Raw genomic sequence first — 12,654 nt, 5'->3', positions numbered from 1 at the left:
GGTTATAAATGTAGACAGTTCTGTTATTAAGTTGAAGAGAAACACCAACATTGCTGGAGTTGGAGACAGTGTTAGAGGATTCAGTGGGATGTAGATCAGTTCCAGATATGGGCGGAGAAATGGCAGATGGAGTTTAGTCCGAGCAAGTGTGAGATGTTGCACTTTTGGAGGTCGAATGAAAGGAGAAATATGCAGTTAATGGTAAATCCTTAACGTCATTGATATGCAAAGGTGTCTGAGGGTCCAAGTCCATAGCTCCCTGAAAGTGACAGCACCAGTAGTTAGAGTGGTAAAGAAGGTGTACAGTATGCTTGCCTTCATCGGTTGGGGCATTGAGTATAAGAGTCAAAGAGTTTAGAAGGATGAAGGTGGATCTTATAGAAACATATAAAATTATAAAAGGACTGGACAAGCTAGATGCAGGGAAAATGTTCCCAATATTGGGCCAGTCCAGAACCAGGGGCCACAGTCTTAGAATAAAGGGAAGGTCATTTAAGACTGAGGTGAGAAAATGTTTTTTCACCCAGAGAGTTGTGAATTTATGGAATTCCCGGCAGTGGAGACCAAATCACTGGATGGATTTAAGAGAGAGTTAGACAGAGCTCTAGGGGCTAGTGGAATCAAGGGATATGGGGAGAAGGCAGGCACAGGTTATTGATTGGGGATGATCAGCCATGATCACAATGAAAGGCCGTTCTGGCTCGAAAGGCCGAACGGCCTCCTCCTGCACTTATTTTCTATGTTTCTATGGTCATCCCATTACAGGAAGGATGTGGAGTCTATGGGGAGGGTGCAGAAGTGGTTTACCAGAATGCTGCCCAGATTAGAGAACATTGGGTATAAGAAGAGGTTGGAAAAACTCTTTTTTTGGAGGTTGAGGGGAGACCTGATAAAAGCATATAAAATTATGAGAAGCATAGACAAAGTAGACAGTGGTGAAAATGTTAATGACTAGAGGACAAATCTTTAAGGTGAGAAGGAGAATGTTTAAAGGAGAAGCGAGGGGCCATATTTTTATAGAGAGAGTGGTGGGTGCCTGGAATGCATTGTCAAAGAGAGGTCTTTTCTATATTCAAACTATTTGCGGCAAATTCATCTTAAGTTGTTGTTATAAAACATACAATTTAATAGAAACTGTATGCTGTGCTCAATTCCAAAAGTTGGTTCCATTGTCTTCAAGGGAAATTAATATATTAAATAAATAGTGCTCATAGTGCTGCTAGGGGTGGTGGTGGAAACAGCTGTGATAATGGCGTTTAAGAGGTTTTTAGGTAGCCACATGGATATGGAGGGATATAAAGGGATATTCGGTAGTAAAGAAAGCAAACCCAATGCTCGCATTTATTTCAAGAGGGCTTGCATAATAAAACTGGGATGTAATGCTGAGGCTCTTTAAGGCGCCAATAAGGCCACATTTTGAATATTGTGAGCAATTTTGGAAGGATGTGCTGGCTCTGGAGAGGGTACAAGAATGATCCCAGGAAAGAGTAGATTAACCTATGATGAGCGTTTGTCGGCACTGGGCCTGTACTCGCTGGAGTTTAGAAGAGTGAATGGGGACCTCATTGAAACATACAGAATAGTGAAAGGCTTGGATAGATTAGCTTGGCATCATGTTCGGCCCAGACTTTGTGGGCTGATGGTCCATTGACATATTGACATATTGTTTGACATATTGACAATGCTAAGCAAATTGTACTTTTTCATCTACGACATCTTGTATATGTGTTTAAACAAATGGTTTTTAAGAAAGAGTAAATCACTGCTCTGAAGTCAGTGATTTAAAAATGTGTTTTTTTTTTTCTTTGAATCATAATGTATAACCTTTTCCTCTATTAGAAAACCACTCTGCACCTCCAGATATCACCACTTACACAACAGAGCACTCAATACAAGTTGAACGGCCACAAGGATCAACAACAAGAACTGTCCCAAAATATGGCAATGCTGAGCTAATGGAAACTGGTGATGGTAAGTTCTGCTCTACTAACGTTGGTGAGACCGCATTTAGAGTATTGTGTTCATTTCTGGGCACCGTGTTATAGGAAAGATATAGTCAAGCTTGACAGGGTTCAGAGAATATTTACGAGGATGTTGCCAGTACTAGAGGGTCTGAGCTATAGGGAGAGCTTGAGTAGGCTGGGACTCTATTCCTTGTAACACTGGAGGATGAAGGGTGATCTTATTGAGGTGTATAAAAGCATGAGAGGAATAGATCGGGTAGATGCACAGAGTCTCTTGCCCAGAGGACATTGGTTCAAGGTGAAGGAGAAAAAATTTAATAGGAATCTGAGGGATAACATTTTCACACAAAGGGTGGTGGGTTTATGGAACAAACTGCCAGAGGAGGTAGTTGAGGCTGGGACTATCCCAACGTTTAAGAAACAGTTGGACAGGTACATGGATAGGACAGGTTTGAAGGGATATGGACCAAGCGCAGGCAGGTGGGACGAGTGCAGCTGGGACATGTTGGACGCTGTGGGCAAGTTGGGCTGAAGGACATGTTTCCACACTGTATCACTCTATGACTCTGTGACTTTTCCATCCTCTACACGGGCTATTTCTCATCATTTAATGGGTATTAATGTTTTGCAAATGTGATTCTGAATTTCAAGTAAAATTTGTGAATGTGCTTGAACCAGCATAATTAATGGTCATAACTTCAAGTGTCCATTAATGTTAATGATTAATTTATTTATGTGATGATCAAGACCGTTTTAATAAATTGATCTTTTGATTAAGTGGTCATCCATCATTAGAAATTCTCATTGTGAAAAATGATGTCCTAGAAAAATGCTTATGTCAAAAAAATGAATACAAGGAGTTGCAATGAATCTGGATCCATTCCGACATGATGTGGTGGATCAGTAGAGGCTGGTTCTTGGTGTGACACTTATGGAATGGGCATTTAAACAACCAATCCTTGCCGGTTGGCATTACTGATCGCTGCTTGGAGTTTATGAAAATGACTGTGCGCAGTGTATTTTTGCAGCCTTTCCTGAGTAATTCTGGAATCGCAATAGCACATTCTCACCTGGATTACTGTGCACAGTTTTGGTCGCCTGAAAAATAGATACAGTTACATTGCAGGCACCACAAAGGTGATGCACACGGCTAATCCCGGGCAAGCGAGGGTTGTCCTTCTGAGAGAGTAAATATTCTGGGGCTGCCAGCACTGGTGTGGAAGAAGATAGTGATGGGGTTTAAGAGGCTTTCAGATAGACACATGGAAATATGCAGGGGATGGAGGGATAGGGATCATGTGCAGGTAGAAGAGATTAGTTTGGCACATACTTGCTGCCAAAGGGCTATTCCTGTGCTGTACTGTTCTGTGTTCTATGTTTTTCATTTACTAACCACAAAAAACTTTATCATCATCAGATCCTTAATGCAGTTGACATACTGGGCCACTGCTTTTATGAGAATGTTGCCAGGACTCGAGGGTCTGAGCTAATGGGAAAGGTTGAGCAGGCTAGGACTTTATTCCTTGGAGCGTATGAGGATGAGGGGTGATCTTATAGAGTTGTACAAGATCATGAGAGAAATAGAATGGGTAAATGCACAGAGTCGTTTGCCCAGGATAGGGGAAGAGAGATTTAATAGGAATCCGAGGTGTAACATTTTTACATAAAGGGTGGTAGGTGTATGGAACGAGCTGCTGGTGGACGTAGTTGGGGCAGGGACTATCATAACGTCAAAGAGACATTTGGACAGGTACATGGATAGGATAGAGGGAATTCTGTGGAATTCTTTGTCACAGAAGGCTGTGGAGGCCGTCAGTGGATATTTTTAAGGCAGAGATAGATTCTTGATTAGTACAGGTGTCAGTGGTTATGGCGAGAAGGCAGGGGAATGGGGTTAGGAGGGGGAGATAGATCAGCCATGATTGAATGGCGGAGTAGACTTGATGAGCTGAATTCTACTTCTATTCCTTATGACCTTAAATGGGACTGGCTTAGATGAGGGGCTGGTGTTTAAAAATAGAAAGGTTTGACAGCAAGTATAGAGTGTTAGTGAGTGTTTGGAATACTGCGCAGAGTTTTGATCTATCCTTCAAATGATTCTGGTGAAATTGGATGCAACACAAAGGAGATTCACTCGACTAATTCCGAGGATGAGAGGGTTGTCCTACCAAGAAAGACTAAATAATTTGATCCTGCATTCCTAGGAGTTCAGATGATCGAGAGATGACCATATTCAAATGTTTAAGATCCTGAGGGGGCTTGGCAGGCGAGATGTTGTGATGTTTTCACTAGTGCTAGAGTATTGAACAAACTACAAAATACGGGCTTGGTCATTTAAAACTGTTGAAATAATTCTGCGTTCATGACACCTACCTCTCTGTGTAAAAACAAAATTTCCCATGTAAATCTCGTTTAAACTTGCCTCTTCTCACGGTAAACTGTGCCCTCTATTGTTTGAACGTTACCACCCTGGCATAAAGATGAGGACTATCCACCTTTTTATCCCCTTGCACAATTTCATACACTTCTATTTGGCTTCACATATGAACCTTCAGACAACCTAGGAGATTCAAGTGTAGCATAATGCCCCTGTCCCACTTAAGTAACCTGAACGGAAACCTCTGGAGACTTTGCGCTCCCACCCAAGGTTTCTGTGCGGTTCCCGGAGGTTTTTGTCAGTCTCCCTATCTGCTTCCACTATCTGCAACCTCCGGCAACCACCTGCAACCTCCGGGAACCGCACGGAAACCTTGGGTGGGGTGCAATGTCTCCAGAGGTTTCCGTTCAGGTTTCCTAAGTGGGACAGGGGCATAATTGTACAAGTAACATAGAAATTTCTTCTCACAGAGGGTGTGAATCTTTCCCAGCGAGTGGTAAAATCTGGACCATGAGAAGTATTTAAAGTGGAGGTGGATCAAGATTTGATAAATTTGGGAAGAGAGGGGCATGGAAAAATGGCATAAGTTGAGGGTGACATAGACCAGCTATATATCATTTTAAATTGTGGGGTAGGCGTGAAGGGCCTATTGACCTGCTCTGCTCATATCTTCTTATCTGAAAGAAGGGTTCCGATCCGAAACCTATTAATTTTCTCCGGAGATACTGTCTGACCCACTACGTTACTCCAGTCTGTCCTCCTATCTTCTTGTGTTCAGTTGAGTTTTTATTAAATTTCTCATTTTTATTTAATGTTTATTTAATATAACTAAATGGATTATGTTAAGTAGTGTAAACACTCAGTTGTTATTTCCTGTTATATGGTCTGGTGGGGGATTTAATAGAATAGAAGTGTAAATATGGAACATAGAACAGGAAAGCATTGGAACAGCGCTTTAGCCCGTGATGTCTGTGATGACATTGACGACAATTTAAACTAATCTAATTATCTACACACGGACTCTATCGCTCCATTCCATGCCTGTTCATATGCCCCTCTGAACGCCGCTTAAATTATGCCATTATTGTATCTGCTTGCCTTACACCACCTCCATGGGCAGGGCATTCCTGGCACCTACCACTGAGTTTAAAACATTTCCCATGTCCTGGGTGGCAGAGTGACGTGGGGCAGCACAGTGGCACAGCAGTAGAGCTGCTGCCTTACAGCGTCAGAGACCTGACTACGGGTGCTGACTGTACGGAATTTAGACGTTCTACCCCGTGACCGCGTGGGTTTTCTCCGGTTTCCTCCCACACTCCAAAAAAGTACAGGTTTGTAGGCTGATTGGCTGTGGTAAAATTGTAAATTGTCCCAAGTGTGTAGGATGGTGTTAGTGTACGGGGTGGGGCGATCGCTGGTCAGCGCGGACCCGGTGAACCAAAGGGCCTGTTTCCACACTGAATCTCTAAAGTCTTAAAGGAAATCTCCTTTAAACTTTTCCCTTTTCATCTTAAACTATGTCCTCTATTGTTTGAACATTCCCACCATGGGAAAAAGATACGAAATATCCATCCTATCTATGATTTTCACCGTTTTATACACTTTTATTTGGCTTCACATATTATCTCGTTTTTATTCAAACAATCTAAGAAATTAGTATAGCATAAATATGCAACACGCTTGCACATGAGTTTTCTTATTCCTTTGTGTTGCAATTTCTTTGAAATCCTGATTGCAAAAGTCTCTGGATGCTAATGCCCTGAAACTCCCCACCATGGTATCAGTTCTATGAGTTCCTTTCTTCCAGATAATCTGCCCTGACCTTAGAAACTAGCTTTTAATTGAGCAATGTTTGTTGCTCTGGGCAATAACGGCGATATCAGCCATATGTTTAGTTTAGTTTAGAGATACAACGCAGAAACAGGGCCTTCAGCCCACCGAGTCCCCACCGACCAGCGATCCTTGCACACTAATACTATCCTACACATACTACGTACAAACTCCGTTCAGACAGCACCCGCAGTCAGGATCGAACCCGGGCCTCGAGCGCTGTAAGGCAGCAACTCTACCACAGCGGCACAGTGCTGCTGGTCCTACTTCAAGTCTCCGGTCCCAATTGGAGTATTGCATGAAAATTACATTAATGCTGCTGAGGAGGAGTTTAATCCAGGAAAATAGGCATCAAAATAGAAGTTTAAATAAATAAATTTAAATCTTAACAATCCGTTCTGTCTCTGAGATTTTCGATATTGGATTCCATATCTGTTCAATTGGAAGAGGACCCCAGGTATTTGGAAAGGCTGGGTCTAATCTCATGCATCATCTGTGGGCCCCAATGCTCTGCTGCTTCATCTCAAATCAAATCAAAACATTTTGCTTTAAAAAATATGAAACACGATAGGAATTTGGCCAAACACTGCCTTGAGCTTGTTCTGCCATACAGTAAGGTCAAGGCTGATCTGATTATTTTGCCCTCCCCATCATTTGCCAGCCTGCTCCCCATAATTCTCGAGTCCCTTGTGGTCCCAACTCTATCTCTAACATGATTGTGTCTAATAACTGGACATTCGTGCCCTGGGGAGGGGGTGTAGAGAATTCCATTGATTTGCCCTCTGGGAGAAGAAATTCCTGCTCCTCTGTCTTAAGTGGTTGATCCTTTAACCTGACACAGCAACTCCACACTTGGAGAACCGTGTTCACAACAAGGAGGGAGATCGCAAACCTGGCCAGAATTGCAAGGCATGTTATTAGTATTGCCTCTTGTTGAGTGTAATAGTACCTCTGAGGCGAAACCTAGAGAAACTTCACAACTCAACGGCGCTCTTATTTCACATCTGAAGCAATTTAAATTGAAGGCACTTCTAAAAAGAAAAAGTTCAGTTTATCAACCTGTTACGTATATAAATAAAACTGTGGATTAAAATTCAGAGGCTCCACCTTGGACACGCAGTTGATTGTCTAAAATGGCAAGTTAGCAAACAATTGATTTTGTCTGTCTGTCTGCTTATGTGTGTGTGTCTGTAGATGTGTCTCTCTCTGTGTGTCTTGTTTGGCTCTGTGTGTGTGTTTTCTTTGGCTGTGTGTGTGTGTCTTGTTTGTATGTGTGTGTGTGTCTTTGACTCTGTGTGTGTGTGTGTCTTGTTTGGCTGTGTGTGTGTGTGTGTGTGTCTTGTTCGGCTGTGTGTGTGTGTGTGTGTGTCTTGTTTGGCTGTGTGTGTGTGTGTCTTGTTCGGCTGTGTGTGTGTGTGTGTGTCTTGTTTGGCTGTGTGTGTGTGTGTGTGTCTTGTTCGGTTGTGTGTGTGTGTGTGTGTGCGTGTGTGTTTGTGCGTGTGTGTTTGTGTGTCTTGTTTGACTGTGTGTGTGTGAGAGAGAGAGAGAGAGAGAGATGGGAAAAGCCAATTTGCCTTAATGGGAGCAGACCAGTTTCACCTCTTGAGGAACTAATAGAGCTCTCACTGCTTCTCTGAATTAGACCAAAATCAATAAGGACAAAAACGTGACCTGCAACAAACAGGCTGCTTTGCTAAGGGTTTAGAGCTCGCAAAACTGTCTGACAACAACTTGCTGTATTATGGTTACCTTAATTCAATTTTGAGAATGATTACTTAATAAACCATTGCAGCACAAACCATGCGTAACTAAGAAAGAGCTATGCATTTGTTTCAGTGTGTAATAGTTTATCTTTTCTACAGGGAAGAGGCAATTGTAACTATGGTCATTTTGATGGAGAAAATGAAACAAAAATGTAAATCAGTGATTTGCACTCAATAAACAGTATGTGACGCCAACATTGATAAATGATACAAATGAGCCAAGACCTAATTGAATGGAGGAGAGTGATTCAGGGGTTACATGGTCTTTTCCTGTTGTTTTTTCCATTCTGCAAGACAATCATATCCTTCAAAGATAAAAAAGACTATTAATGTTTCCATTGTTTCCAGCAGCTGGAACTTTTGGGTTGTTTTTGGTTGTTTTGAGCATGTAAAGTGAAGCTAGGAATGATGTGTCGCCATGTTTTGGAGAATATAGAGCTCAAATACTTGTCAATGTCACGGTGGCAGTCACGGTGGCACAGCGGTAGAGTTGCTGCCTTACAGCAAAATGCAACACCAGAGACCCGGGTTCGATCCCGACTATGGGTGCTGTCTGTATGGAGTTTGTACGTTCTCCCCGTAATCTGCGTGGGTTTTCTCCGAGAACTTCGGTTTCCTCCCACACTCCAAAGACGTACAGGTTTGTAGGTTAATTGGCTTGATTAACAAAAAATGTAAAATTGTCCAAGTTGGCGATATGCAGAGTACTGCCCTGCCGACTACAACATTCAGAAGGTTCATTGTTTATAGTTAAATTTAAACAAATGGCAGAGTACAGAATATTAATTTGAGTAAACTGTACAAATGTTGGAGATCAGGAACAGCTCAGTCTAATTCTTTTCCCCCCGATTCCTGTGGTATCTTTGTTTTTAAATGATTTGTGTGAACACATTGTTTAATGTCCTGCGCCATTAACACACGTGTAAATGTAGGTTTAGTCTATGTTTATTATTGTCATGTACCAAAATTCAGTGAAAAACATTGTTTTGCATGCCATGCAATCAAATCAGATATACTACACATAAATACAATAAAGCAAAACTCAAGTACAATAGGTAGAGCAAATGGAAAGATACAGAGTGCAGAATATAGTTCCCAACACTGTGGCCCGACAGTTCCAGAGACAAAGTCCAATGTCCACAATGGGGTAAATTTGAATCAGACAGTACCCTAGTTATGGAAGGACTGTTCAGAAACCTGATAACAAAGGGGGGAAAGCTGTTCCTGAGTCTAATGGTACATGCTTTCTGTATCTTCTACATGATGGGAGCAGGGAGAAGAAGGAGTGAACAGGGAGGGCTAAGTCTTCAATTATGTTGGCTGTTTTTCTCATGCAGCACAAAGTGTAGATGGAGTGGATGGTGGTGAGTTTGGTTTGTGTGATGGACTGGACTCCATTCACATCTCTCTCCAGTTCCTTGGTGTGTTGGGCAGAGCAGTTCCCAACCAAGCTGTGATGCAGCCCGACTGTACGCTTTCCATGGTGCATCTGTAGAAGTTTGTAAGAGTCATTGGAGACAATTCATGCTCTGATGTTCCTGGATTCATGTGGAGATCATGATCGATTAGGGTGGCAAAGTAATACAGCTGGCAGAGGTGCTACCTCACAGCACCAGATACCCGGCTTTGTTCCTAACTCCGGGTGCTGTCTGTGTGGAGTTCGCAAGTTCTCCCTGCGACTGCATGAACTTTCCCCTGAGTGCTTTGGCTTATTTCCACATCCCACATACGTGTGAGTTGGTAGGTTGATTGGCCACAGTAAATTGCCCCTAGTGTGTGGGTGGATAGAATCTGGAGGCAAACAGAATGGGATTAATGTTAGACCACTGACCACTGATGGTCAGTGCAGACTTGACGGGTCGAAGGGCATTGTATCTCTAAACTAAACTAAACTGGTCACAACAAACAACGCATTGTGATTTCAGAAAACAGACAGTAGTTTAACAAAAATATGGGTGCACTTAAAATGGCAGACAATCACCAAACATCAGTTTCATGAAGGGCAGCAAAAGCATGATGCATCAGCAGAAAGGAGAAACAGAAATGACATGTAAATTCAGAATAACAAATGGGATCAGCAGTAAAGACATGGCCTCTACATGGAGAGACAGTGTATCCAAGGGGAAATTACAGACTAGGAGTTTGCATAATATCTGAAGAAGGGTTTCGGCCTGAAACGTTGCCTATTTCCTTCGCTCCATAGATGCTGCCTCACCCGCTGAGTTTCTCCAGCACTTTTGTCTACCTTGCATAATATCAAAGCTGATGTCAATAGGACTGAAGTGAATTGCAGGGTATCTTCACAGACATTGGAAATAGAGTGAAGCAGCAAGATTTCAAGATGTGTGGGAAGGAACTGCAGGTCCTGGTTTGCACTGAAGATAGACACAAAATGATGGAGTAACTCAGTGGGACAGGCAGCATCTCTGGATAGAAGAAATGGGTGACGTTTCGTGTGGAGACCATTCTTAAGGCTGAGAGTTAGGGGAGAGGGAGACATGGAAGTGTAAATTTTGAAAACACGACACAGATCAAAGTGGTCGATCTGCGGTGTTTACCAGCATCTGCGGATCCTTCCTTCATATTCCTTCTGCCCAATTTGTCCATGCTGACCAAGGTGGCCCATATCCCTCCAAACGCATCCTATCCATGTACCTGTCCAAATGTCTTTTGAACGTCGTTATAGTATCTGCCTCAACTTCCTACATTGGCAGCACGTTCCATACACCCACCATCTTCTGTGTGAAAAAGTTGCCCCTCATGTTCCTACTAAATCTTTCCCCTCTCACCTTAAACCTTTGTCCTCTGGTTCTTGATTCCCCTAGAGGTGGAAGTGAACATGTTATTGCAATATAAATATTCTGCTGAAGATGCATGTCAAATGTAATGCACTGTGGTCAATTTGCCACATTTTGTAGCTGACGACACTTCTTCAGACTGGCAGAAGAGCCCCGACCTGAAATGTTATTTATCCATGTTCTCCAGAGATGCCGCCTGACCCACTAAGGTACCCCATCACTTTGTGTCTTATTGCCATTCTGGGTGAGTTCCGTTTGCCTCCTATTTTGGTCCATATGCCTCTAAACCGTCCTATCCATATGTTGGTCCAAATGCCTTTTGAAGATCTTCAAGAGAAATTTCAAGCTGCCTACTGATCAAGGATGTCCTCAGTAAGGTATTGGATTGTCAGCCCTTAGGTCCTGAGAAGATGAGCAACTGATGGAGTAAACTCAACATAGTAAACTTGAAAACTGTTGTCAGAAGCTTCATATATTGGCCAGGTATTGACAACCAATTAATTATCTAACATTCTGTGTAAAGGGCAGTACCAAATCACTAACAACATTAGTTTTTGCCAGAAACATTACAGCAGCTTTCTCATCTTTATTGATAGTCACTTCAAATGGACAATGTAGGGTTGATGGGATTATGTGTGATGGCAGAATGTATATTTGAAGAGTTTAGTTTAGAGATTCCAGGTGGAAACAGGCCCTTCGGCCCACCGAGTCCTCACCGACCAGCGATCACCTGTATGCTGGTTCGATCTTACACACTAGGGACAGTTTACAGAAGCCAATTAACCTACATACCTGCATGTCTTTGGAATGTGGGAGGAAACCGCAGCACCCAGAGGAAACCCATTCGGTCACTGGGAAAATGTACAGACAGCACCCTAATGCCCCTGTCCCACTTAGGAAACCTGAATGGAAACCTCTGAAGACTTTGCGCCCCACCCAAGGTTTCCGTGCGGTTCCCGGAGGTTTTTGTCAGCCTCCCTACCTGCTTCCACTACAATACAATACAATACAATACCTTTTATTTGTCATTTTGTCAATTTGTCATTCCCTACCTGCAACCTCCGGCAACCACCTGTAACCTCCGGGAACCGCACGGAAACCTTGGGTGGGACGCAAAGTCTCCAGAGGTTTCCGTTCAGGTTTCCTAAGTGGGACAGGGGCATTAGTCAGGATTGAACCTGGGTCTCTGGCGCTGTAAGACAGCAGCTCTACTGCTGCGCCATGGTGCCACCTCTCCCGAGTTTAATTTGTGTTTTTGAAACACATGTTGAGCTGAGATAATGGTTCTGAATTCATGCCATTTCTCCTTGGAGGTTTTGTGAGATGCAGTGGCCTTGATCATGAATCCACCAACACCATTGAGCCTCTAATGGTGCAGCTGAAAGTTCTGTGTGGTTTCTTTTGGAAGCATCAAAGGGGCGAGATGTCCATGATTGGATAGGTTTAAGTATAAATCATTGCTTAGCTCACTTCTTGATCAAGAACTTTAGAGCCTCATAATGCGGCCGAGTTATTGGTAAGTTACAAGCCTTGTATGTTTTGGAGTTTGTTCCTGCCTACCAGAGAGAAGACACCGCAGCAGACAGGAAAGTGAAATCATGATTTGCTCCATAACAACTCATGGGGAAATAACTAATTGACCCAGCCACAATGAAGGGATATATTTCCAGGTTAGAATGGTGTGTGACTTGGAGGACAACATTTGAATTTTATTCATTCAGTTTCCATTGGTTTGGCACGGTGGCACAACGGTAGAGTTTCTGCCTTACAGCATCAGAGAACTGGGTTCGATCCTGACTACGGGTGCTGTCTGTACTGAATTTGTACATTTTCCTTGGGACTGTGTGGGTTTTACTGGGTGCTCTGATTTCCTTGCATATTTCAAAGACGTGCAGGTTTGTAGGTTAATTGGCTTCTGTAAA

General features: G+C 42.8%; 1 protein-coding gene across 6 annotated transcripts in view; it reads left to right on the top strand.

Annotated features, from left to right (window-relative positions):
* The window catches only part of dip2c (disco interacting protein 2 homolog C), a 539,567-nt gene that overhangs the window by 350,752 nt on the left and 176,161 nt on the right, over positions 1-12,654 (top strand). For all 6 annotated transcript variants that reach the window (XM_033044735.1, XM_033044743.1, XM_033044718.1 and 3 more), the window contains one exon: positions 1,840-1,971. In XM_033044735.1, coding sequence (XP_032900626.1) covers positions 1,840-1,971 — 132 coding nt within the window. The remainder of the gene's footprint in view (positions 1-1,839; positions 1,972-12,654) is intronic.

Source organism: Amblyraja radiata, chromosome 2 (genome assembly GCF_010909765.2).
Source record: "Amblyraja radiata isolate CabotCenter1 chromosome 2, sAmbRad1.1.pri, whole genome shotgun sequence".
Classification (NCBI taxonomy): Eukaryota; Metazoa; Chordata; class Chondrichthyes; order Rajiformes; family Rajidae; genus Amblyraja; species Amblyraja radiata.
The sequence above is the reverse complement of the archived record's forward strand: the minus strand, read 5'-3'. Positions and strand labels throughout refer to the sequence as shown.